Source organism: Oncorhynchus mykiss, chromosome 4 (assembly GCF_057628025.1).
Source record: "Oncorhynchus mykiss isolate SJ-2025 chromosome 4, ASM5762802v1, whole genome shotgun sequence".
In the NCBI taxonomy this organism is placed as follows: Eukaryota; Metazoa; Chordata; class Actinopteri; order Salmoniformes; family Salmonidae; genus Oncorhynchus; species Oncorhynchus mykiss.
Window position 1 is genome coordinate 29,430,291 of NC_143025.1, and position 27,019 is coordinate 29,457,309.

Genomic DNA, 27,019 nt, shown 5'->3' on the forward strand with positions numbered 1-27,019 from the left:
AGATCCCTGGTGAATTACTGGAAGAACTTGTAAGTGTACTGCTCTTGCTCGCATCACTGTAGGCGGGGATATAAAGTGAACAGATTTCTGTTTGCTTGTCCTTCTGGCTCCCCCAGCTGTTTCTGCTACATTATATTAGTCCTGGCCAACAAGCCTGCTGGGGCCCCATCTCAACGTGTCGCTGTGTGTTTCTGGCTCCTGTTGGAGTGGAGGTTCTGTCAGAAGCATCACCATCACACTGACACTCCGATCTCAGTGTCTCTTCTCGCCCCCCCCCCCCCCAATCTTCCTCTTCTGTCTTTTGATCATGCTTCCTCCCTCCCCCTCTTTCTCCTCAGTGTAATGTGAGTGGGCTCTTTCCTATGAGAGAGTCTTTAAGCCCACACAGTGTATGAACTGGCACAGAGATAGAGGGTTCTGTTCTCAGGTCTGCTGCTTTAGCCAGACAGACCATGTGATTCCCCCAGCCACCCAGAACCAGTCTCCACTGCTGGAATGGGGCCAACCAGCCAGGTAAAGGCTAGACACGCACATGCACTCACACGGTCCATGCACACGCGTGCTCATGTAAGATGGCAACCTCACTACAACGCATCCAACCAACCAACACACACACACACACACACACACAGCCGCTCACAGCTTTATCAAAACCGTATGGTCTCCCATAAACCCAGACCCCCTTCCTGGCAAACGGGTTTCTTTTTGATGACTAATCTGTAGCTTACTACTAAATGCTCCTGCCTCAGCAACGTCTTAGTTGTACTTGTGTTGAATGTTTTTTATAGATTTTTTAATCCCCCTCTCTTAAAGTGAATTCTGAATGTAGCCTAGTCCCTGGTTTAGACCTACACATGGCTGCCTCATGGGCCCTCGTTTTGTCCAGACTCCAGGAGAGGCTGTTTTGATCAAAGCCAAGGACTGCAATTCCCAGGAGCCCCCACACTGCAGCCCAGTGAATAGGCCGTAAAGAGAAAATTTGTTTGGGTCAACGAGTGGCTACTCCTGAGGTGTGTGTTATAACTGACACTCGGGAAGGGATGCAATGGCTCTTTGTATGTGCATTAGTCTGGATGAGAAAGACCTTTAGTGACCTGACCTAGGAATGAGGCTTGGGCGGTCTCCAGGGTTTTACGGTATTACTGGTGTAGCACACAAGGGTGTTGGGAAAAACGCAAAGAAAGCCCATTGGACCTCTTACCAGAATACCCCCCAAATTACGCAAGTAATAGCGAACTCGCATAGACACTGTTAGCTGAATGCTAACTAACAAAAATGAACATATACTAATTGCAAAGATCAACAACTCCAGCTAATAAAGTTATACAGGCATAGCAAGTAGCTACAGAATGTCATTTTTCAGTGAGTGTGGACATTTTACAAGCGGAAGTGTGAGATTGTTCAGTTGCACAAAGTTGTGATTCATGCTTTTCTGACGGAAGAGCAGCATGTGTACACTGAGGGGAGAGGAGGAGGAGGAAGAAGAAGAGAGGGGGGAAAAAACGCTAGTGGGAAGCACAGGGAAAAAAATAACTAATCCAGAGCTCTTTGGCTTCTCAAACACGGCAGAAAGCCGGTATAAGATATCTGTTGGCAAACATTTAATAGTAAATGGCATACAAGTATGACTTCATCACCTCATGTGCACAACAGAGACTCGTGGACTCACCAGCTCCCGCTTTCTCCCGTTGTGCTATTTACAAACACTGGCTTAACTGTTCTGGGGAACTACGGTAAGCTTCATAATGTGAAGAATGCAATCTGCTTCATATCTTAACATTGCACAAGTTGACTGCATATATTAACTTAAAAAGTACTACAAATATTCCAATTGTTTGAAAAACCTATTAGGGATAGCAGAGGAACCGGAAGATCGTTAATGCCTGTACACAGAGCCAGTAGTAGAGTTGAGGACTAGTGAGATGTTCATGTGTGAGCCAGACCTCCATCTGTTCACTCCTCTATGGTGTGTTACTGTAGCTTTTACCCGTCTAGAGAAAGTGATAGTCCATTAACTTCAGCACTGCCCTACGCCCCTCCCCTGGCCCCACCAGCCCCCCCAGGAACTGCATACCCCTCTGACTTTGAATGACTCTCTTTCATAAGATTCACTACATTGTAAAGAGGCCCATAAATAGCCCTCAAAAAGGCTTGCTGAGACGAGTTGCCATAGAAACCAGTGGTTGGAAGTTAGTCTTTGTCTTGGTTCCATGCAGGAGTGCGTGCAGGGGCAGTAGGAGCAGTAACGCTAGCTAGCTGCTCTTTGGCTCAATGAACAGACCTGTTTGAGGTCATCTGAGAGCGCTGGAGGTAGACTCCGATCTGTCTGGCTTCCTGAGGTAACCTTTACAGGACTCTGATAACCTTTTAGAGGCCTCAGACAGGGCTAGTAAGTCTATTTATGGCTAAATTATGGCTAAATAGATTTACTAGCCCTCTATCAGAGTCAACCCACTCATCTTTTCTCCTGATCGGTGCTGTCTCCATGTGTCCGGACTGATCTGCTCATTCTTACCTCCGGTTAGGGACATCAGACGTTCAACCTGCTGCACATACCCTATGGAGCATCCAGTCTAGAGTGCCTGGTTAGATTGTGCTTGGGAGCAATTTTTTTAAAAAATGTCTAAATGGTTAAACTAGTGAGATCTGATTATTGAACAAATCTTTGCTTCATTTCCTATCCTAAATTAAGGTATTTCATTGTTTTGCCAAATCTAATTAATGTATATTACTCTGCTTTCCATGATGTGTACAGTATGTGCTACTACATTACACAAGCTGGTGTTTTGACCACATTGAATTAGGGGGAATTAAACATTGTTTTTACCTCCGATTGGGTGATGTAAGTATAAAAGTTTAGTCAACAAGATGATACGATCATTTGCTTAAACAGAGCAATATCTTTATTTTGGTATTGTTGATTTTGTCATACACGCTGGAGGTTGCAGGACTTAGAATGCAACTGTCATTTTCTTTCTCAAATGGCACCGATAATTAGGGGGGAGGGATCTCTCTAAAAGTTGCTGGCCACACCAATAAGCTGACTTGACAGTCAAACTACCACTTAAATAACAGTGACAACCAACCGTTGTCACTAGGGATCTGTCCGCAGGAGCCCAAACCACTCCAAATGTAGCATGCATCTGTCAGAAAATCTATTCAAAAGTCCCAAATCGCCAGTTCACAAATGTCTTACTCATTACATTCTTTCTACTTTCTGAAAATATCAAATTTTGTGACAACTGTGTCTTCTCCTTCAGTGTGGAACTAAGCATGTCATTGGTCTACAAGTAATTTTGCATGCCGAACAACCCCAGTATTAGTAACATAGTCAAACTGCGAGTATTCCTGATCGGCACATCTGGTTGTCACCTTCAGCATTCGAATGTTTTGAAGTGTCCTGCGCAATATTAGTCTTTATTAGTTGCGTGATAACCAATGTAATTTGCTAGGTAATTATTTTTTCTTCAAATGCGCTGTTGAAAATGATGTTTTACTGGTTTAAAAGTAGCCTAAGCTAGCGCGGAGACAACTCTCATCTGGCTATAACTTACATGCTGATCAGGGCTTGCGCACGCAACTCAATGTTAGGAAGGTGTTCCTAATGTTTAGTATACTCTGTATATTCATTGGCATACACTACATGACAAAGTAATATAAGTTAAACACTTCTAAATGCAGATGGCTGTCTTCTACAAATTGTCCACTATCCAGTGATGCACACATTATTTCCAGATTCCGTGTTGTTTTTGAGCTGTGCTAGTATTAACAGGACGTGCAACCTCATGTCACCCTCTCGCGCAATTGATTTCAATGTGATAATCGATAGGAGTGATTGACAAACGTGTTGCATTTCTCTTTCTGTTTTGGTGACCCACGTATCAAAATGCAATATTCCAGAATGTTGCTGACTGTGTTCTGCAGGTTGTCTTCTAACCAGTGACGTGAAGGACCCCCCTAAATCTTTGAGCGATTTTACAGTGTTTTCAGAAAGTATTCACACCCCTTGACTTTTTCCACGTTTTGCTGTTACAGCCTGAATTTAAAATGGATTACATTTAGATGCGGTGACACTGGCGTATACACAATAACCCATAATGTCAAAGTGGAATTCGTTGTTTTTAGACATTTTTTTTTTTTTTAATAATTAAAAATTAAAATCGGGGATGTCTTGAGTCAATAAGTATTCAACCCCTTTGTTATGGCAAGCCTAAATATGTTCAGGAGTAAAACATTTCTTAAGTCACAAGTTGCATGGACCCAGTCTGCAATAATAGTGTTTAACAATGTTTTTAATGACTACTATCTATGTACCCCACACATACACTTATCTCTAATGTCCCTCAGTTGAGCAGTGCATTTCAAAGGACAAGGGTTTTTTTTTTAGGATAAAAAGAAACGGAATAGAGCTAAGCACAGGCAAAGTCCTAGAGGAAAACCTGATTTCAGTCTGCTTTCTGACACACTGGGAGACATTCACTTTTCAGCAGGACAATAACTTAAAACACAAGGTAACATCTATATTGACTTAAATATGCTTGAAAATATATGGCAAGATTTTGAAAATGGCTGTCTAGCAATGAGCCACAACGAGCTTGAAGACTATAATTTTTTAAAGAATAATGTGCAAATACTATACAGTCCAGGTGTTAGACTTACACAGAAAGACCACTGTAATCATTGCTAGAGGTGCTTCTACAAAGTATTGATTTAGGAGTGTGAATACTTAGGTAAATGAGATCTGTATTTCCTTTTCAATAAATGTGCAAAAATGTCAAAAACAAAGTGTTCACTATTTCATTATGGGGTATTGTGTGTGTGAAGGTGACAGGTGAGACAAATTGAATTCAGGCTGTAACACAACAAAATGTGGAACAAGTGAAGGGGTATGAATACTTTCTGAAGGCACTGTTTCAAATATTATTTTACCATATCAAAATCCATTTTTGGCATATAGTGTACTATATTTGCAGGTTAGCGTTTTTTGTCATGGCGTGATTCATTTATTGAAATAGCAGACATCACAACTGGTTTGCCCTGCCTACTCTGACTAGCTCAAATTAACCAAATTAACCCCCAATTTAAATATTCATTAGGTCCTAAACTATGGATTTCACATGATTGTGAATACAGATGCAGTGCATTAGGAAAGTATTCAGACCCCTTTTGTACATTTTGTTACGGGCAGCCACTATGTTCTTGGGGACCTTCAGTGCTGCAGACATTTTTTGGTACCCTTCCCCAGATCTGTCGACACAATCCTGTCTTAGAGCTCTACGGACAATTCCGTCAACCCTATGACTTGGTTTTTGCTCTGACATGCATGGACCCTGTCAACTGTGGGACCTTATATAGACAGGTGTGTGTGCCTTTCCAAATCATGTCCAATCAATTGAATTTACCACAGGTGGACTCAAGGATGATTCATGGAAACAGGATGCTCCTGAGCTCAAGTCGCATAGCAAAGGGTCTGAATACTTAAGTAAAGGTATATTTTTTTATAAATTTGCAAAAATTCAAACCTGTTTTTGCTTTGTCGTTATGGGGTAATTAATGTGTTTAGATTGATTTAGAAGAGTGTTTTATTTAATCCATTTTAGAATAAGGCTGTAACGTAACAAGTTTTGAAGTTAAGGGGTCTGACTACTTTCCCAAATGCACTGTATGCATCTGTTGGTCACACATACTTTAAAAAAAAAATAATAATAATAATGTAGGAGTGTGGATTAGAAAACCAGTCTGTATCTGGTGTAACCACAATTTTCCTCGCGCGACACATCTCCTTCGCATGGAGTTGATCAGGCTGTTGATTGTGGCCTGTGGAATGTTGTCCCGCTCTTCAATGGCTGTGCGAAGTTGCTAGATATTGGCACAAACTGAAACACATTGCCATACATGTCGATCCAGAGCATCCCAAACATGCTTAATGGGTGAAATGTCTGAGCATGCAGGCCATGGAAGAACTGGGACATTTTGAGCTTACAGGAATTGTGTATAGATCGTTGCGACATAGGGCTGTGCATTATCAATTTGAAACATGAGGTGATGGAGGAGGATGAATGGTACAACAATGAGCTTTAGGATCTCGTCACGGTATCTCTGTGCATTTAAATTGCCATTGATAAAATACAATTGTGTTCGTTGTCCATAGATTATGCCTCCCCATACTACAACCCCACCACCACAATGGGGCACTCTGACCACAACGTTGACATCAGCAAACCGCTCATCCACACCAAACCATGTCTGCCATCTGCCCATACTACAACCCCACCACCACCATGGGGCACTCTGTTCACAACATACACATCAACAAACTGCTCACCCACACCAAGCCATGTCTGCCATCTAATCTGTAAAATTGAGCCGGTATTCATCTGTGAAGAGGACACTTCTCCATCATGCCACTGGCCGTCGAAAGTGAGCATTTGTCCACTGAAGTCGGTTACGACGCCGAACTGCAGTCAGGCCAAGACCTTTGGTGAAGACGATGAGCACGCAGATGAGCTTCCCTGAGATGGTTTCTGACCGTCTGTGCAGAAATGATTTGGTTGTGCAAACTCAGTTTCATCAGCTGTCCTGGTGGCTGGTCTCAGACAATCCCGCAGGTGTAGAAGCCGGATGTGGATGTCCTGGGCTGGTGTGGTTACACATGGTCTGCAGTTGTGTTGGATATATTGCCAAAGTCTTTAAAACTACGTAGGAGGTGGCTTATGGTAGATAAATTAACATTAAATTCTCTGGAAACCGCTTTGGTAGACATTGCTGCAGTCAGCATGCCAATTGCACGCTCCCTCATCTTGAGAAGTGGCATTGTGTGAATGGCACATTTTAGTGTGATCTTTTATTGTCCACCAGCACAAGGTGCACCTGTGTAATGATCATTCTGTTTAATCAGCTTTTTCATATGCCACACCTGTCAGGTGGATTATCTTGGCAAAGGAGAGGTGCTCACAAACAGGGATATGAACAAACATTTTAGAGTAGCATTTTGTGCATATGACAAATTCCTGAGATCTTTTAGCTCATGAGACATGGGAACAACACTTTACATGTTGCGTTTATATTTTTGCTCAATGTTGTTAATTATTTCCTTGACCTTAGTCCTTTCCCTGCTTATGATCCACAATCAGAAGCCCCCCCACCCACCCCAGGATTGGATTGTATGTACAGAGAGAGAAGGCAGGGAACAGGGAAGGCTGCGCTCTCCCAGTGGTCATAAACGAGACCATTAGGAAGCAATTTAAAGTAATGGCACTTTAATGAAAACAAGATGGCTACTGCCCGTAGAATTCCACACTTCCACATTGTGTCACTCCCTTCCTGTGTGCTTTCTCAACTCTAGGGGAGACTCATCAGTACAACAATGACATGTTAAATGAAGACTGAATTCCATGTGCTGGTTGGAGAAAGATACTGTTTTGTCCAGGAATGTCTGGGATCTTTCTGGCTTGGGGGGGGGGGGGGGCTGACAAAGACCGAGCCCAGGGGCGAAAGACAGGAGGCTTGGCTGGAAGAAGAACCGCTCTACAGTCCTCAATCCTCCCAAACTATCAGCGTAGACCTCACTTCCCTAAAGGCACCTGTAGTCAAAGGACTGTGTGTCCGATGGCCATCTATGGCAGTTCCAAACAGTATTCTTACTGTTACATGGTAGAGTAGCTGTGTGATGAGCAGCAGACATTCTCTTCATAATCTACTACAGTAAATCTAAATCATGGCAGGTATACAGCCTATGATTGCACAGTTAAAATGGCAGATTGTTTTTCTAGTGCTGCTGTCGTCATTGGTGGTTAGGGTTAGTCTAGTCCACAGGCAATGACCTAAGCTTACCCCTGTCTGTCTTTCTGCGTGTGTCTGTATGCATATAGTGTTTTGTGTAGTTGTCTGTTTGCTCGCTGGTGGTTGACATCTGGCTGTGCTTTGGAGCAGAACAGTGTTGTAATGAATCGATGCCGTGGAAGTGAATACTATTACAGCCAAATCCACGTAGCACTCCACTCAGGTCTAATTGCATTATCTTTGATGAAGGTAGGATTACACACACCATCTGATGCCAGACAATATTGCCTTACACCAGGGTTCCCCAACTGGCGGCTCGCGGGTGACTTCTATTCCCCCCCCCCCCCCCCCCAAGTTTTGAGAAGAAAAAAAAAGTTACTCTACTGCCAATGTTTGTCTATGGTGATTGCATGGCGGTGTGCTCTAATTTATATACCTGTCAGCAACGGGTGTGGCTGAAATGTCCAAATCCACTAATTTGAACAGGTGTCCACATGCTTTTGTGTGTGTTATATATATATATATATATATATATATATATGTATATGTGTGTGTGTGATCGTATACAAATGTAAGCAAGGTTTGAAATGATTGTTTTAGTCAAATATGATATCTGTTTGGACTTCTTGTGGTCAATTTGCAGTTATTTGTAATTATGTTTCGGTCCCCTGACCATCTGCTCAAGAAAAAATCTTCCCGCGGCTGAATCTGTTGATGATCCCTGCACTCACACGCAGCCTGATACTGCTGTTCTTGCACATGCACACACACAAACACATTTTCTGCAAATTAGAGAGTGCATAGTTGTGGATCGAAATAGTGTGTTTGTGTAGTCAGCCTCTGTCATGCATGATGTGGAAGTATGTGTACTTGTTGTTCAACCGCAGTCCTCACACCACATCACACTCAGTAGGCCTGTGATGGTGTATTGTCATATCATGGGCTTAAATCTATAACCAGGGCAGAAATTACTAGTTGTGGCCTGTAGTCAGATTCTCATTAGAGGTGCAATGGTGATATAAAGCTCCCTGCTCGGCTCTGCTCTGTCTGATACAGAGTTATGCTGATGAATGATGACTGCCATTAAACATTTCATTCAGAGCAGCTGTTAATGTGGGCTGGAGCAAGAGAGGGGGGAGAGGTCGAGGGAGGGAGGGAGGGAGGAAGGAAGGGGACTAGAGCAAAAGTTTACCCTCTTCCCTTGGCTGTATTTAAAGCCTTAGTATCTATTGATCTCCATCTCATTGCTCTCCCTGGGAAGGGAGCCCCAGCCACATCATCACACCGGTATCAAGGCTTTATCTGTGGGAGCGGAGAGGCTGAGGAGCAGGGAAGATGTTCCCTGACGCAGTCTGTTCTGTCTGCCTTTCTCCGGATGGGGGTGAAAAGCCAATCGAGATTGTACCATTTGTGTGGGTGTGCGGGATGCTCTCCCTCTTTTATAAACAAGAGGGCATTGGCATATACTGGTACATTGTGAAACCCAGTCGTACAGTGACTAACACACTCATGGCGGGAGGGCTGGCGGCCAGTTGTTTGGACTGGACTGAAGCCTGGATTAGACTCCTTCATGTTGGTCCAGTTCAGACACATTCGCATAGTTTCCATGGTTGCAAAACGGAAACGACCCCCCCCACCATCCTTTTTTCCATCTCATTCATGCAGACCAACTCTTCCATTCAGAAGCCCCCCTCCCTCTCTTCAACCCCACGACCCCTACTCTACGCTATCTCTCAAACTGGGATGGAACAGGGAAATGTACATCTGCTGACGGCTCCTCTTGTGTGAGGCAAGTAGAGGGGTATCGAGTTGAGGGAGAGAGTCTGTGACTGCGTGTGTGTGGAAAGCACTACTGGACTGCAGAGCACTGGGTTTGTGTGGAGAGTAAAGTCAATACTCGATACACTGACTGTAGTTGTTGTGTACTGACCATTGTTGAGTTTAAAGGTCCCTACACACCCTATGCAAACAGAGCGTCATATACGGTCCGTTCCAACATTTTAGCCACACAAAGGTACGCAGAAAGCGCCGCTCAGTCACTGCGTTTGCGTACGGTGTGTAGCGATCTTAAGGGTGGTTAACGAACAGCCATGTCATGAAAATGAGGCGACCTGAATGTGCCAACAGTCTGAATGTACACACTTTTATATCAGTTTGTCCTTCTTTATTTGTCCCTTTCTCCTCATGCCATGTTATTTTTAAACGAGTAGCAGCGCTTTTAACGTTAATGTGCATTTACATCTGGGGGGCTGCCTGCCCCCCTCTTCTCTCTCCCCCAGACCCTCCCACCCCCCTTAGCCCTGACCATCCTGTGCAGCGTGTGATTGGCTGTGAGGTCCTGGCAAGACGGAGCCCAGGTCTAAGCAGGGCTGTGTGATTGTGCGCGGGTGGGTTAATGTCTCCCTGGCTCAGCATCACAGCTCTGTGTTCTGTACTCTCGTTCTCGTCTCAGCCGCGAAACACTTCATTAGCCTTTAACGAGACCACAGCGCCTGCCTGCGCCAAACTCTACTTTCACCTCTCTCGCACTCTCTCGCTCTCTCTCCCAGACACTCCCTCTCTCTCTCCCAGACCCCCTTTCTATCACCCATTTTCTCTTTCCCTATTTCTCTTTACCTTTGACTATCTTTCTCCCGTTTTCTCTTTAATGCCTAGTTTCTTCCCTGTCAGTGTTTGGATCCAGGCACTGTTGGTAGTGATTGTGATTCTGAGCACTTCTAAAGGCCAGGGAGGGATAGGAAGGGGGTAGAGGATTTTTGGATGGGTGCCCTCCTCTTGGACAGCCATCCTGAATGGGGCTCATTGATCCCCCTGGTACCCCCCTCTGTGTTCTCACCCCTGAATGGTCCTTTCAGGGCTCCGGACTAGCAGGTCGAGACCACCAAGCCTTCTTGTGTAAGAGAACTGGGCCAGGCCCAGGGCGTTTAGACTGCTGCATCACCCCCCCCCCCCCCCGCTAGCCAGCCAGCCACAGACACCCAAGCTCATCAGTCTCACTCTGATCCTGTACTACAACCGACTTTCTCACTTAAAGGGGCCCTAACAAGACACATTCAGTGTCTCTCGCGCGCACACACACTCCGACAGATGCAGGTTTTGTTTACTCCCTGTTTTGGGAATGCAGTTTTCTTGTCTCTTTTATTGCTTCTTCTTTCTTTCTGCTCCCATAGCAAGTAGGCCTTCCTTTGGTTTCCATAGTAACTGGTGTCTGTTTTGGGCCGAGCTTCTTTTAGGTACATCGTTTTGAGTCTCTCTTTCGGTTAGAGAGAAACAGAGAGGTGAATGCCGGTGAGAGTGGTGACTGAGGCCTTCCCTGACTTGGAGGAAGCCGATGATTCACCTGAGAGAGGGATGATAGACCGCAACACCCTCACTCACCACTAGCCTATCTGAAAGTGTTCCTCTGCTCAAGTCAGGGTGGTTTATTCCTGATTCCCTCGTGTGTGTGTGTGTGTGTGTGTGTGTGAGTGACCCATCACTACTACCCCTCACTGTGTTCTTGTCCCTAGTGGCTCTGGTCTTCAGTTACACCTCTTTGGGTTTTGAAAAATGTATGTGCTTCTGAGTGGTGCTCCATCAGTCCTGATATTTTGGGTCTAGCCTGAACTCTCTTTCTCTCTCTCCCTCTACAGGGTGTACCCCAGCTGCCCTGTGCCAAGGCCCTGTACAACTACGATGGCAAGGAACCTGGGGACCTCAAGTTCAGTAAGGGTGACGTCATCATCCTGCGACGTCAGGTGGATGAGAATTGGTACCACGGGGAGATTGGCGGAGTCCACGGTTTCTTCCCCACCAACTTTGTCCAGATCATCAAGCCACTGCCGCAGCCCCCGCCACAGTGCAAGGCCCTCTATGACTTTGAGCTCAAAGACAAGGAGGCAGACAAGGATTGCCTGCCCTTTACTAAGGTGAGTTATAGACAACTTTACTAGTGTTGCACGGTATACCTGTATCACGGTACCAAAGCGTAATAATACTTAAGATACCAACATTTTAGAATACTGTAGTACCGTTTTCATATAATACTACCAACTTTTTCGGCCCTACCAATCTAAAGAAACCCACTGGCGCCTGTTGTAAAATGTTTCTAAAGTCAGTTTAAGTTCAGTTGAATCAGCAACTAGTCTCTTGTATGCACCGGTCCAATGTCCAGTTCACTTTCATGAACATATCACATGCGGCAGATGTGATCAGCCAGCCACATCCCCTACCAGCCCTCATCCACCTGCTTCTCTCAGCATCCCCTACCAGTCCTCACCCACCTGCTTCTCTCAGCATCCTATACCAGTCCTCACCCACCTGCTTCTCTCAGCATCCTATACCAGTCCTCACCCACCTGCTTCTCTCAGCATCCCCTACCAGTCCTCACCCACCTGCTTCTCTCAGCATCCCCTACCAGTCCTCACCCACCTGCTTCTCTCAGCATCCTATACCAGTCCTCACCCACCTGCTTCTCTCAGCATCCTATACCAGTCCTCACCCACCTGCTTCTCTCAGCATCCCCTACCAGCCCTCATCCACCTGCTTCTCTCAGCATCCCCTACCAGTCCTCACCCACCTGCTTCTCTCAGCATCCTATACCAGTCCTCACCCACCTGCTTCTCTCAGCATCCCCTACCAGTCCTCACCCACCTGCTTCTCTCAGCATCCCCTACCAGTCCTCACCCACCTGCTTCTCTCAGCATCCTATACCAGTCCTCACCCACCTGCTTCTCTCCGTCTGCCCTCCCTGCACATCTATTCCTCCATCAGTTTGGTAAATATAATATAGCCTTGATGGAGACCCTGATCAGTCTTCTGTTACATTCAATACATTGGAGCAGAGCACAGAGCGAGCAAAGTTGATACATTGTGTATCATTTCATCCCTGATATAACAAGAACACAGGCCAGTCTGAGTATAGGCTTTGCAAGTTCGCTGCCATGCAGCAGTGCCAGTGGAGGAAACAGCTCCGCAACAGCATGGTTAACGACATAGAAAATGTAAAATGGTATGAAAGAAATGTTGACTCGTATAACCGGAGCTAACCTTTTTTTTTATATCATTTCACAAACCATGTCGCCAGATGTTTTTAAACCAATCCCGGACAGCTAATTATTGGTTTGATAACACACAATTTTCAGTCATGTTACCTAGCTAGCTAACAACCTGGTAACCTCACAGTAGATGTAGGCTAATTTGATTGACAAAGGAAGAAAGGAAAAGGGTCTGCTACTCACAATATGTTTATTCAAAGGTAGGATTCCTATAGGCCTAACTATATCAAAAATCTATCTTTTTCTGGTGCACCTTACATTCTGTTTGGTGCCTAACATTTTTTAAAGTTGGGAGTCGTGTGTGTTTGAGTGTGCTTGTGTGTGTGTGTGTGTGTGCTTATGAGTGGTGTGTGTGTGTGTGTGTGCTTATGAGTGGTGTGTGTGCTTATGAGAGCGAGAGCGTGTGTGTGTGAACTGAAGAGTAGGTTTCATGCTGTGTTTTCTCCTTACTGACACAATGACCACTACTTGGTATCGTGATACTTGGCCTGGTATCGTTTGTAAAATGTAGGTATCGTGACGACACTAGACTTTACAGACGTACCACATAGGACATAGTAACAAGAGTTTTAATTACAACCTATACTGTTTTTTTTCCTAAGCTGTCATTTTCCTGTTTTTGGAGCGTCTAACAGCTCAGCAACTGTTGATTTGTAAAAGCTCTGTGGCTTAACCCTGACCACACTCTGAGTGCGTTCGTGGCGGTCTTTGTGGACGTGTCTTGCTGAGCTTATGCAATACATTTTCCCTCCTAGTGTAGAGGACCAGTTATCCACGCTCACACTGCACCTGTGCTACAATTGCTAAGCGGGTTGGAACAAATTATTTTCCAATCGTTTCCATTTTTTTTTTAAATTCCACTGTTCTAACCAGAAAAATAAAGTTCTGAACCGGTTCAAAACCCCCAAAAAGTACCGGTTTATATTGTTCCTTTTTAAACCTCAAATGCATAGGGCGTGAGATACAACTGAAATTTTTCAGGTGGAGAGAGGGTGGAGCAGGAGTCTTGACTTGAAGTGCTGGGCATCTTATGACACATGTTATCTGAATTAGATTACATTATAGGATCCTTAACTAGCATTGAAACAGTTAAATTCTTCTCTAATTAAACATTTCTCTCCCTAATTTCTGAATCACAGTTGTAACATCGTCAGCATTCTACAGTAACCTATGCAGTGGCAGGTAGCCTACACATGCACTGACAGGCAGACACTGGAACATGTTTCTGAGTGACAGAGTGAGGGTTTTGCATAGACGCTAAAAACTGTCACATGAATAGAGCTTTGATGCGATTTTTGTGGGACTGGAAAAAAATGGCCAGAGCGTAAAAGAACGGCATTAACCGGTTCCCATGTGTTTAAAATAACGGTTCTGTTTCAGAACAGTATAAATGTAAAATAATTGTTGTTTTAACATATCCCTGAACTGGTTTCAACCCCTGTTGGTAAATTACTTCATTCCTGGATCTATTCAAATATAGCCAATGGGTCATTACTTTCTATCTTTGACTTTTATAAGCTGTCTGCTGTTTTTTATGTCTTATGAGCAAAATCTGTAACAAAGGAAAGTGCTTGGCTTGTTCCTTTCTAAACAGGATCCAGTTTATTGCTCTTATAATGCAGTCTAGCCTTAATGTGGGCACTTCCTTTTAGTTTTTAATAAAACATTGTCTCTCTCTCTCTCTCTCTCTCTTCATAAAGGATCTAAAACTCTGCTGGTTAGCAGCATCTTTAATGACAGTCTGCCCGGTAACAAACTCTGTATATTTTCTCTTCTAGGATGATATTCTGACTGTGATTCGCCGAGTGGATGAAAACTGGGCAGAGGGAATGCTGGGGGATAAAATAGGAATCTTCCCCATATCATATGTCGAGGTAAGCGAAATGTTCCTCCAGGTGTTAACCGGAGCGTCCCTGATATGTCCAGGGGACCATTTTACCTCAGGAAGAGGTTGGAAAATGCTGAGTGTGTTAGTGCTATCATTTTTGCTTTATTAGACATCTTGCAAAATGTGCACATTAGTGCTCTCTCTGCTCTCCCCTGTTGCTTCGCCCCTGAAAACGGTCAAAATATATTTCACCAAAGTACTAAACATGCCAGTAGATTTACTGCTGATTGGGCATCCTGAGGTAATTCACAGTCCTACTAAAGCCTCACTGATCACTGCTGTTTTAGTAGAGAACTGTCTGCTGGGATGATGAACCTTACCTGTGTAATAGACCTGAAACATAACTGGAGAATGTAGAAGTAACATGCAGAAGTAACCAGTGGCACTATGAGAACCTTTTAGAACATCATTTGTCTCTTAATGGAGGAGCATGGTAGAGAGAAACACAGGAGTGGGCGGAGACATGTCATAAAAGGAAGCACAATTTGAGGAAGGCAAGACCTTTTTCCGTGTGAATGCTTTTGTGAAGGTAATCTTTGACTCTGACGTCGAAATTGACATTCTTAGAAGCAGAGGAGGAGAAAAAGGCCCTATTTATGTGACAGATTTTTAGGTTTGTCTAATATCCCGACGGGGGCGTCTTTGAAGGGAATGGATGCGAAACCATTCGTGCATATACAATTGGCTGTGTTTTCACAGCAAGAGACACACTATGTTTTCCTCCAAGGAAGACATTTTTCACTCGTGTCTCACACAGGTTACACAAATATCCAAATGATGAGCGCTGTACATTCAGCATATGTCACACAAGAAAATATGAACAATTCTGGCACTGTCATAGAGGACAAACTCAAATCTAGGTCTTGCATAACCACACTTTATTATGGATGGGGAGTTCTGTCTGTGCAGTGATTCTATACCCGTTCTATATTTGGCTGTATATACTTGGCTGTACATCTGATCTAGTGCTACGTGTGTACACGGGACCACTTGGTGAACCCAGCTTAGCACTGCCTCTCCTCAGGATTGGTGTGAAAATTCTCCGCTTTGATGTTCTAAGTAGAGGAAGAGCAGCTCGGGGCTATCTGTGTCGTGGAGTGCTCCCTCGTCCTCCCTGTGATTAGCTAAACCCTTTTTAGTGTTCCTCCTTTGATTCCTGCCTCACACGAAAGAGGCCGTGAAGGCCTGCAGTCTCCTCCGCTCGCTGGCTGCCTGAAAACCCTCCACTCCCCCTGAGCCCAAGGTCCTCTCTCAACCCCCTGGCACTGGCTGCATTCTCAGCACACTGCTTTCTCCCATCAGATAACGGCAAAGGCTGGTTTTCACTACGGCTAGTTTCATTATGAGGAGTGACAGCTTTCATTATCATATTAACAACTCCCTTTCTCTCCTATCTACCCCTCCACATCCTGCTCTCCATGTTCTCCCTTCACCTTTTCCCTCCTTCCCTTCCCTATATCATCCTGTTCCCTCTCTCTTTCTGTAGTTTAACTCTGCGGCCCGCCAGCTGATTGAGTTAGACAAGCCTGGGGACTCCAGTGGGGACTCTGGCGAGGGGGCCTCATCGGGCCCCCAGAGTAACGGGGGCCCCCACCGGCCCGGGGAGAAGAAGAACAGTAAGAAGCGCCACTCGTTCACCTCCCTCACCATGTCCCACAAGCCCTGTCTGGCCCCGCCCCCCCAGAGACACTCCATGGAGATCAGTGGGCCGGTCCTCATCAGCTCCTCCAACCCCACGGCAGCCGCACGCATCAGCGAGATCAGCGGAGGACTGTCCTGCAGCGCACCCTCACAGGTGAGATAGGAGGGAGAGGGAGCTACTGCGTTCCCTCTTGTCCAGTGTCTTTGTACTGTTTGGTTAGGGGCCTTGTATTCAACGAGGAAGCCACTAAATCGAGAGAACCTTATGTCTGAAGCACTCTTGTATATGATGAATGGAATTAATTTACCCAGAACCTAAAGTCTATTGTACCTAGTAATGAATTCCTCCACAATTTACTGTAGAATTTTGTTCTGAAGAACCCCCTTAAAAAACAGAATTGTAAAAACCGTCATGTTGGCCAGCAAAACAGCTCATCTGTCTATGGGTGGGTGTCTGTACTATGGACTAGTGTATAATCACTGCCATTGATTTCGTGGGATAGGTGATGGACTTGTCACTCTGTCACCAGATCTGTCATAACCCTCAGTGTGTGTCCTGCTTCCTGTCCATGTCGGCTCCACACTGTCCATCTGGGCTTGTTAATCAGGCGTAATGAGTGAGGAACCGAGGGAAACTATGTGCACTAAAGACGCTCACGCAACAAACAAGAAGCAGATTCCACACTCTTGTTTTCATCAGATGTTTTTGTTCCCCGATAAAGATTCCCACTCTCCTTATGTCAGCAATTACCCACACTCCCCTCCCTCTCTCCCCACGTCATGCAGAACAGGCCAAGGCTTCGTCCAAGCGTTTGAAATTACGGCTGCGTGACTCCACTCGCCCGCAAAAAAGACTCCAGCTTAGCCCCCGAGGTTTCCACAGCAACCTCGGAATGGCAACCACTCACAGCTGCTCCGTGGTTGTCAGGCTCTGTAGCGAGAGAGAGAGAGAGCGAGAGAGAGGGTGGGGTGGCTGGGCACTTGACAGACACAAGCAGGCAGGCAGACAGTTTAGCAGGCAGACAGGCATGCAGACTATAAGATTGACAGACAGATGATTAGTTAGCGTGTCAGGCAGGCTGAAGCGTTTTGTGACTGACGGGGGGCTGTGAGAACCTTCAGTAGGTTGCTTAGTTTTTTTTCTTCCATTTTCTCTCCAGTGGAGAACAGCGTCGAGGAGCATTGAGACGACAGCTGCCTCACCCCAGCCTGCTTGGTATACAGAGTAGGGACTTCTATACTGACATTGCCAATGAGCATACACTCTTCACATGACGGTTAAATGTTGACTTAATTCCATTAGTATTATTTTGGTTTGAATGACACTTTATATACAAAAGTTTGTGGACATCCCTCCAAATAGTGAATTTGGCTATTTCAGCCACACCTGTTGCTGTCAGGTGTATAAATCTGAGCACACAGCCATGCAATCTCCATAGACACACATTGGCAGTAGAATGGCCTTACTGAAGAGCTGTGACAACGTAGCACAAGGATGCCGCCTTTCCAACAAATCAGTTCGTCAAATGTCTGCCCTGGTCAAGTGTAAGTGTTTTTGGGAAGTGGAAACATCTAGGGGGCAACAACGGCTCAGCCGTGAAGTGATAAGGCACACAAACTCACAGAACCGGAACGGCGAGTGCTGTAGCGTGTAAAAATCGTCTGTCCTCGGTTGCAATACTAACTACCAAGTTCCAAACTGTCTCTGGAAGCAACGTCAGCGCAATAACTGTTCGTCGGGAGCGTCATGAAATAGGTTTCCATGGCCGAGCAGCCGCACACAAGCCTAAGATCACCATGCGCAATGCCAAGCGTCGGCTGGAGTGGTGTAAAGCTTGGACTGGAGAAGTATGTTTTCTGGAGTGATGAAATACGTTTTCTGGAGTGAATCACGCTTCACCATCTTGCAGTCTGACGGACAAATCTGGGTTTGTCGGGATGCCAGGAAAATGCTAATTGCCCCAATGTATAGTGCCTATTAAAGTTTTGGTGAAGGAATAATGATCTGGGGCTGTTTTTCATGGTCCGGGCTAGGCCTCGTAGTTCCAGTGAAGGGAAATCTTAACGCTACAGCATACAATGACATTCTAGATGATTCTGTGCTCCAACTTTGTGGCAACAGCCCCGTGCACAAAGCAAGGTCCATACAGAAATGGTTTGTCGAGATTGGTGTGGAAGAACTTGACTGGCCTACACAGAGCCCTGACCTCAACCCCATTGAACATCTTTGGGATGAATTGGAATGCCGACTGTGCGCCTGGCCTAATCGCCCAACATCAGTACCCTACCGCACTAATGCTTGTGGCTTCTTGAAATCCTTCCCAGTAGAGTGGAGGCTGTTATAGCAGCAAAGGAGGGACCAACTCCATTCTTTTTTTATGAGATGTTCGATGAACAGGTGTCCACATACTTTTGGTCATGTAGTGTATCTTAAAAAATGTGACTTTTCTTTACGTATTAAACCAACATGGCTTTATAGTCTGTCGTTTGACAGCATTCAGTGGTCTCCCTCGTAGTCCCCGGCCTTTTCTGACTGTTGCAGCAGTCAGAAATTGAGCATTTATTTTGGAGGGGGTGATTCTCTTCTTGGTTATATTTTGAGTAGGAGAATAGAATGTACTATTTGAGTGTCTTCTCGCTGTCTCACCCCCTTGGGCATTTCAGACACACTAACATGCTTTACCCACAGCTTCTCCTGGGAAACAGCAGCCTCACAAATCCTTTCTCCAACTGCTGGCATTCCTCAGTGTGTGTGTGTGTGTGCTGACCATTTCTCCAGAAACTGTCTGAGTATTTTTGTGCATCTATATACCTTTTCATTTTGGGATGATCCAGCTCTCATTAAAGCCTTGGCCACACAGGGAAGGGAGAATGATGTATTTTAAACTCTTCAGACTTTATCTGCCCTCATTATGAACGAGACACACACTTTATTATAAAACCTCCGTTCCCACCTGGGAGGTGAAACAGGCGCTGTACGACTCACGATGGTTTGATTTATACATTAATGGGCTTAATAAAAACACATAAAGATGGAGAGAGACCCCAGGTGGAATCTGTGACTCGGCCTCTCGCCTCTCTTCTCTCGCTCCTTCAAAGCAGACTGAAAAACAACAATGGGAAGCAGTTGTTGCCCGGGGGGCCAGAGGGAGGGAGTGTATGGAAATGAACACGCCCTCTGTCCACTGCTTTTATTTCAGAGGAAATGGACTTGAAGAGACTGACTAAAGGAGCCTGTAGTGTATGAAAACAGAACTGCTACTCTTTTAATGTGTTGTAAATCGGAAACACTGTTACGTTGTAACTGATGTGCTGTACACATACACACTCACATATATGTGGCTCATACACATATAGCTAAATGCTCAACACAGATATAGCCTAGTACAGTACTGCAAGTGTGGGTACTGCAGCCCCTCATGATGAGACGGTTTCTGTGGCCGTCTTGCCTCATTGCACCTTCCCCTGCTACACAGTTGATTTGAGTTTGAGGTGGGTCCTCGGTAATGATTTACCTTTCGGCTGCTCTGCTCTGTCTGGGGCAGTCATGCAGGGCTTGCGGGGAGTAAAGGGTACAAGGAGACATTGTGTGTCCAACAGTATTGCCCTGTGAGTCAGTGTCATGCAACGTGTGAGTCAGTGTCGCGCAATGTGTGAATCACTGTGGTTCACTCTCTCTTAGCAAGGGGCCTCAGCAGTTATCCGTCTTCACCCGGCCAATGGAAACTTGTTCTTGACAGTCATATGACCTCACCCAGCCAAGCGTGTCATCAGGACACCAGCACAGCTTGACTTAGCCAATTGGCTCCACCGCTGCTGTGAAGGCGACATTTCATTTCAATGTGACATTTTAAGGCCATGTGTGACATGTTTTAGAGACTGGGTTGGGTAGGTTACTTTCTAAATGTAATCTGTTAGTTACGAGTTACCTGTCAAATTGTTATCAGTAATGTAACTTTTGGATTACCCAAACTCAGTCATGTAAATTGATGACTTTCTTTATAAGAGGTATTAGAAGAAGACAAAAGGGATCCATCAAATGCATTTGGTGTGTCATCATAGTGGTCTCTGACTTGTAGTTAGACTCGCTCAGGTGGAAAAAAAACTTGAACCTGCGCCTTTTTTCAATGCTGAATTGAACGTCATTGAGAAAACAGAAATGTGTCAATATATTATTTCGTGAACATCTTTTCTGAATTGAAAAGTAATCCAATAAGGAATCATCTAGTTTTTCAAAAGTATCTCTAATCTGATTACAATATTTGTGCTGGTAATGTAACTGGGTACTTTTTTTTTGTAATCCGATTGCATGTAATCAGTTACTCCCCAACCCTGTTTAGAGATAAAATAACTAGTCTGTCAGATCAAACATAAGTCTTCTGCCCATGTGAGACTGGATGCGAGGAGACAGACTAACACAAATGGAGGGTTGCAACTATCGTTGAAATACCATAGTTGTTCTAGCACACAGTCTTGTGCTCTGTGTGTAATTCTATTATATTGTAGGAGTAGTGGTGGTATTGAGGAAGTTGTCTGACTTTGTCCATCCTCAACAGGTACACATCTGCACAGCTGGACTCATAGTGACCCCTCCCCCCAGCAGTCCTGTTACTACGGCAACTGTCTTCACGTTTCCCCCGGAGACGAGCTACACATCCATCCCTGTGGTAGGTGGAGTTCTCTCTTCAACTGAAACTACACTACGGGGCCTCTAATACTGGCTTTAAAATATTTTTAATTGCCCCATGGCACTTCACTTACATCAAGTTCCTCTTAAAACGGAACCTGCATACAGTAGCGTATGGGCGTCTGCTGCCATGGCTGTGCCGTATTCAGCGGAGTGTGGGGAAGGGTGTGTGGCTGTGTTGCTATGTGGTACTGCTGAGAATGTATACATAAAGGTTGAGCTCTCCGCTTCAATGGAGAACTCTACATGATGTTTCTGTACAGATGATTTCTCTGGCCTGCAGGCAATCTAATTATCTCCGCTCTAGCGTCGGCAGTGCGCACACGCACACACGCATGTAGGCCCTTCTGAGTGCTGTGCCACTCCCTCCCCCCTCCCCCATTGCTCCATAGTAGTTATGTCTGTCTGCTCCTCAGGCCTGTTAATGTCAAGTTGAGACACATTTATCTTGTTCCTTGTTTATTTCTCTGCAGATACAGTGCCGTCAAAGTATTCATACCCCTTGACTTATTCCACATTTTGTTCAGCCTGAAATCCATTTTTGTTTCTGTTTCACCTATCTACACGCAGTACCCCATAATGACAGTGAAAACATGTTTTTAGAAATGTTTGAAAATGTATTGAAAATGATATATCTCATTTCCATAAGGATTCACACATGAGTCAATGCTTTATCACCTTTGGTGGCGATTGCAGCTTTGAGTCATCTTGGGTATTTCTGTTTCAGCTTTGAGTCATCTTGGGTATGTCTGTTTCAGCTTTGCACATCTGGATTTGGGGATTTTCTTCCTTGCAGATTTTCTCAAGCTCTGTTAAATTAGATGGGAAGTGGCTGTGAACCGCAATATTCAAGTCTTTCCACAGATTTTCAATGGGATTCAAGTCTGGGCTTTGGCTTTGCAACTCAAGGACTTTCACATTCTTGTTCTGAAGCCATTCCAGCGTTGCTTTGGCTGTATGCTTGGGGTCATTGTCCTGTCGGAACATAAATCTTCACCCCCAGTCTGTTTGCACTGTGAAGCAGGTTCTCATCAAGAATTTGCCTGTATATGGCTCCATTCATTGTTCCCTCTATCCTTACCAGTCTCCCAGTCCCAGTTGCTGAAAAGAATCCCCATGGCATGATGCTGCCACCACCATGCTTCACGGTAGTGGTGGTGTTAGACGGGTGATGAGCTGTGCCTGGCTTTCTCCAGACATAGCGCTTTGCATTCAGGCCAAATATCTTTAAAAAATTATCATCTTAAGACAGAATCTTTCACATGCCTTTTTTTCAAACTCCAGGTGTGCTGTAAAGTGCCTTTTTCTCGGGAGTGGCTTCCGTCTGGCCACTCCCATAAAGCCCAGATTGGTGTAGTGCTGTAGAGACTGTTGTCCTTCTGGCAAGTTTTCCCATCTCAGCCAAGGAACTCTGTAGTTCTGTCAGTGGCCATTGGGTTCTTGGTCACCTCCCTGGAAAAGGTCCTTCTTGCCCGGTTGCTCAGTTTGGTTTTGACGTCTGGGTAGTTACATATTTTTATCATTTCCCAGTGATGGAAACCACGGTGCGCTTGGAAACTTTCAACACTCTAGAAATTGTTAAACCCTTCCCCAGATGTAAGCCTCATCACAATTCTATCTCAGAGATCTACATACTTCATGGTGTGGTGTCTGCTCTGACATGCACTGTCAACTGTGGGACCTTGTAGACCGGTGTGTTTCTTTCTAAATCATGTCCAAACTGAATTGGCCACAGGTGGAATCCAATGTAACGACATCTCAAGGGTGATCAAAGGAAATTGGATGCACCTGAGCTCAATTTGGAGTGTCATAGCAAAGGGGTCTGAATAATTATGTAAATTAGATGGTTCTGTGTTTCATTTGAAATAAATTAGCTAAAATGTCTAAACGTGTTTTCATTTTTGTCATTATGGGATATTGTGTGTAGATGGGTGAGAAAATCAATTTGGAATTCAGGCTGTAACAAGAAAATGGGTATAACTACTTTCTGAAGTCACTGTACATGGATAGTTACATGTTTAAAAGAAACCCACCTCTTTCTCAGTACACCAATGTGTCTGTGTATGATTGTGTAATAGTTGTTTAGGTCTGGTTTCTGTCCCGTTAGAGGCAGAACAAGGAGTAGAGCCCAGTGGAATCCGCTCACTGCGGGCCTGTGGGCTGAACTATATAATGTTTAAAGAAATGTTTTTACTTTCATATGGTCCTCATTAAACACAGCAATGGATTCACCAGGCCCCAGTGTCATTTCTATAGCAACAAACAAGCAAACAAGCATGCTGGAGATTCCTTCCCAGATCTCAGGGGAAGTTGGGGACAAGACCAAACCTCTGTGTCAAGCGATACTCTCCCTCATTGAACAGAGTAAATGATATCCTTCTTTCACTGACCAGTTTCTCTCATTATGTAACACCTAGTCAGTCATTGGTTAAAAGGCCAGGGGTGGGCCTCCCGAGTGGCGCAGTGATCTAAGGCACTGCATCGCAGTGTTAGAGGCATCACTACAGACCCGGGTACGATCCCAGGCTGTGTCACAACCGGCTGTGATCGGGAGACCCATAGGGCAGCGCACAATTGTCCCAGCGTCATCCGGGTTAGCGGAGGGTTTGGCCGGGGGTGCTTTACTTGGCTCATCGCGCTCTAGCGACTCCTTGTGGCGGGCCAGGCGCCTGCAGGCTGACCTCTGTTGTCAGTTGAACGGTGTTTCCTCTGACACATTGGTGCGGCTGGCTTCCAGGTTAAGCGGGGGGGTGTTAAGAAGCGCAGTTTGGCGGGTCATGTTTCAGAGGACTCAAGACCCCCCCCCCCAAGAGCTATAACAGTAATGTAACACTGTCATGTTGCGCTAAAGGCAGTGAATTGTTTATTTGTGATTTGTGGTTCTGGTCTTTCTTTCGGCTCCAAACAAATATGTTTTCGTATGTGAGAGATTTGATTCAAGCTCACTGTAAACTGTTCTAATATGCTGTCTAATCTCTTTCAGACTGTCGTTGTTGATGTTTGTTGTTTTTCATTGACAGGATGCTCGCCCTCCTCCCCCGCCGCCTCCACCACAATCCTCAGCGGTGGGAGCAGCCTCCTCGTTGGCTGCCAGTCAGAGACCCTCCCCCAGCACTAGCGAACAGAGTGGGCGGCAAAGACCCACAGTGTGAGTACACACACACAGATGCATGTAACACTCTTCCACGTATAAAGTACAAGCACGCTAATCCCGAGAGAACATGCAGTGAAACAGCAGGTTCCACACATGGCTAGGGCATGGGTCCTTCTGGGTGGGTTCTGGGAGTTCTCCAAGCCTCTGAATGACCCCTAAGCTGTCAGTGTGGAGCACCAGAGGTTGACCCAGAGCTCTGTTGACGGATGAAAGGGCAACACCTGTGGGGGACAGTCTCCTGGGTCCTATAAGAGACCCTGTCTGTCACCTTTGACCCCTGGCCCCTCACATCATTACTCTTCTGAGACTCCAGACACCTGATTGGAATTAAATACGGCCCACCTCCCCAAAGCGTGTGTGTGTGTCTACATTTTTCTTCATTTCCCCTCCCCTGACACCAGTGAAAGTGTCTATGCTGTCTTTTAGCAGTGGTTCTTTAAAGCCTCTGAGGTTCCTGGAGACATGCCTTTCCCACTCCCTTTACAGCACCTCCGTGGTGCCCTGACCCACATAGCTGTGTCATTCAGAACGTAACCATAGCATTCCTCTACAGTAGTATAGTGCAGTTTCTCTTAATGTACTGTAGGAAGACCAGTCCAGAAGGGACTGTCCGCCTCTGTCTTCCAGTAAGGGTTTCAGAGAGAGAGAGAGGAGATGTTGACGAACATTCTTTAGACTGTTGTAGGGGGGTAAATTTAGCTCATGTGACAGACTAAATGTTCGAAACACACCACGTCTTTGACTCATTTCCTCCTGAGGGTAATTGGACAGTCCCTGTGTGTGTGTCCATATATGTGTTTGATGTTCCCCGTCTCTCTCGCCTCCCTCTCCAGCTACGTGGCCCTGTTTCCCTACACCCCCCGTAAGGAGGATGAGTTGGAGCTGAGGAAGGGAGAGATGTTCCTGGTGCTGGAGCGCTGTCAAGATGGATGGTTTAAAGGCACCTCCATGCACACTGGCAAGATAGGAGTGTTTCCTGGCAATTACATGAGCCCCGTCAGCAGGTCTGACGCAGACATTACACACATGTACACACTGATTATCTCTGTATATGCAGCATTCCTAAGGCTCCCCTGCCCTAACCCTTCCTCCCTGTCCTCTGTTTGTCCCATTAGGACGGTGTCCGGCAGCACCCAACCCAAAGCGCCCCTTGCTCTGTGCACCCAGGCTGGGCGAGGGGTCACCATCGTCAGCCCCTCCTCCACTCCTCTGGGGGCCATTGTTCCAGGGCCTGACTTCAACAAGGCCCTCCCCATCTGCCCGGGCCCCGCCCTCTCCAGCCCTTTACCCCCGGGCATGGTGACTGCTGCCCACGTGACAACCGGACAGGCCAAGGTGCTCATGCACATGACGTCCCAGATGACTGTTAACCAGGCACGCAATGCTGTCAGGACAGGTAGGGTCCCCTGGGGGAAGAGGAAGGGTGCAAGCATACATTCTATGTAGCCAGTGTAGGATAGTGTATGTGATTGTGAATTTATGATGAAAGGGGCATATGGTTCTGTGTGTATGGTCTAACCACGTGCCTCTCCTCTGCCCCCAGCTGCATGCCACAGTCAGGACCGGCCCACGGCTGCTGTGACGCCCATCCAGTCACAGACATCTGTAGCCTACCTGGCAGTGTGCCAATCCCAGACCTGCTCCTCCTCCTCCAACCCTGCCCAGGGCTGTGTCCGCGCTGGGGTGCCATTGGGATGTGCTGCTGCCTCCCTCACCCCGCCAAACGTCAGCGCCGCGTCCCTGGATGGCGATGCCCTGCGACAAGTGGCAGTCCTCACCATGCCTGTCGCCCCTGGCAACGGCAACTCCATGTCAGCTAACTCCTCCCTCGCCTGTCGGCTGGACAAGGATGGCAAGGTGGGCATTCGTGATAGCACCCTAGTTGGGATGTGCATCGATCCCTTTCCAGACGATTCTAGACGTATCTAGATACTTGGGGTCTGATACCATACAGGAACAATATGTTTTAGTTTGAAACGATGCGATTTGGTTTGATGTGATAGGAGGCCCGGGAGGAGACAAGTTAATTGAAGAAGGATTTTGAAGCCTTGAGACAATTGAGACATGGATTTTTGTATGCGTGTCATTCGGAGGGATTGATGGGCAAGACAAAATATTTAAGTGCCTTTTGAACGGGGTATAGTAGTAGGTGCCGGAGCACCGGTTTCTGTCAAGAACTGCAATGCTGCTGGGTTTTTTACACAACAGTTTCATGTGTGTATCAAGAGAATGGTCCACCAGCCAACTTAACACAACTGTGGGAAGCATTGGAGTCCACATGGCCAACATCCCTGTAGAACACTTTCGACTTGTTTGATCGATAATATTGCGCCAGCCATTTTACAAACATTTGAATGCTGAAGGTGACGTGCAGATGTGCCAGATCAGGAATAGGCCTACCTATTGGTCAGCACGCGAAGCTGCGCACGGTTTGGGCTCCCGCGGACCAATGCACTCCATATCTTAAACATTTGAACTGGGGACCGATGCACATCAGTGAATCGTTACATCCCCACAACTTAGCCATCAGTATTGCTATCTGCAATGTTAACACATCTCTCACGTTAGTATATAAAGTGTCAAGAAAAAGTATGTGAACCCTTTGGAATTACCTGGATTTCTGCATAAATTGGTCATTAAGTCACAACAACAGACAAACATAGTGTTTTTACAATAATGTGTGTGTTATTAGTTTATCTTGTCTATATTGAATACATAATTTAAACATTCCATTCACAGTGTAGGTTGGAAAAAGTATGGCTAATGACTTCTCCAAAAGCTAATTGGAGTCAGCTAACCTGGAGCCCAATCAATGAGACGAGATTGGAGAT

At 45.7% G+C, this 27,019-nt stretch overlaps 1 protein-coding gene across 1 annotated transcript in view; it reads left to right on the top strand.

Annotated features, from left to right (window-relative positions):
* LOC110521651 (E3 ubiquitin-protein ligase SH3RF1) overlaps nucleotides 1-27,019 on the top strand; it is a 54,336-nt gene that overhangs the window by 21,664 nt on the left and 5,653 nt on the right. The window contains exons 3-10 of the mRNA XM_036968864.2: nucleotides 11,415-11,690; nucleotides 14,597-14,692; nucleotides 16,193-16,501; nucleotides 20,904-21,014; nucleotides 24,055-24,182; nucleotides 25,022-25,192; nucleotides 25,304-25,584; nucleotides 25,732-26,045. Coding sequence (XP_036824759.2) covers nucleotides 11,415-11,690; nucleotides 14,597-14,692; nucleotides 16,193-16,501; nucleotides 20,904-21,014; nucleotides 24,055-24,182; nucleotides 25,022-25,192; nucleotides 25,304-25,584; nucleotides 25,732-26,045 — 1,686 coding nt within the window. The remainder of the gene's footprint in view (nucleotides 1-11,414; nucleotides 11,691-14,596; nucleotides 14,693-16,192; nucleotides 16,502-20,903; nucleotides 21,015-24,054; nucleotides 24,183-25,021; nucleotides 25,193-25,303; nucleotides 25,585-25,731; nucleotides 26,046-27,019) is intronic.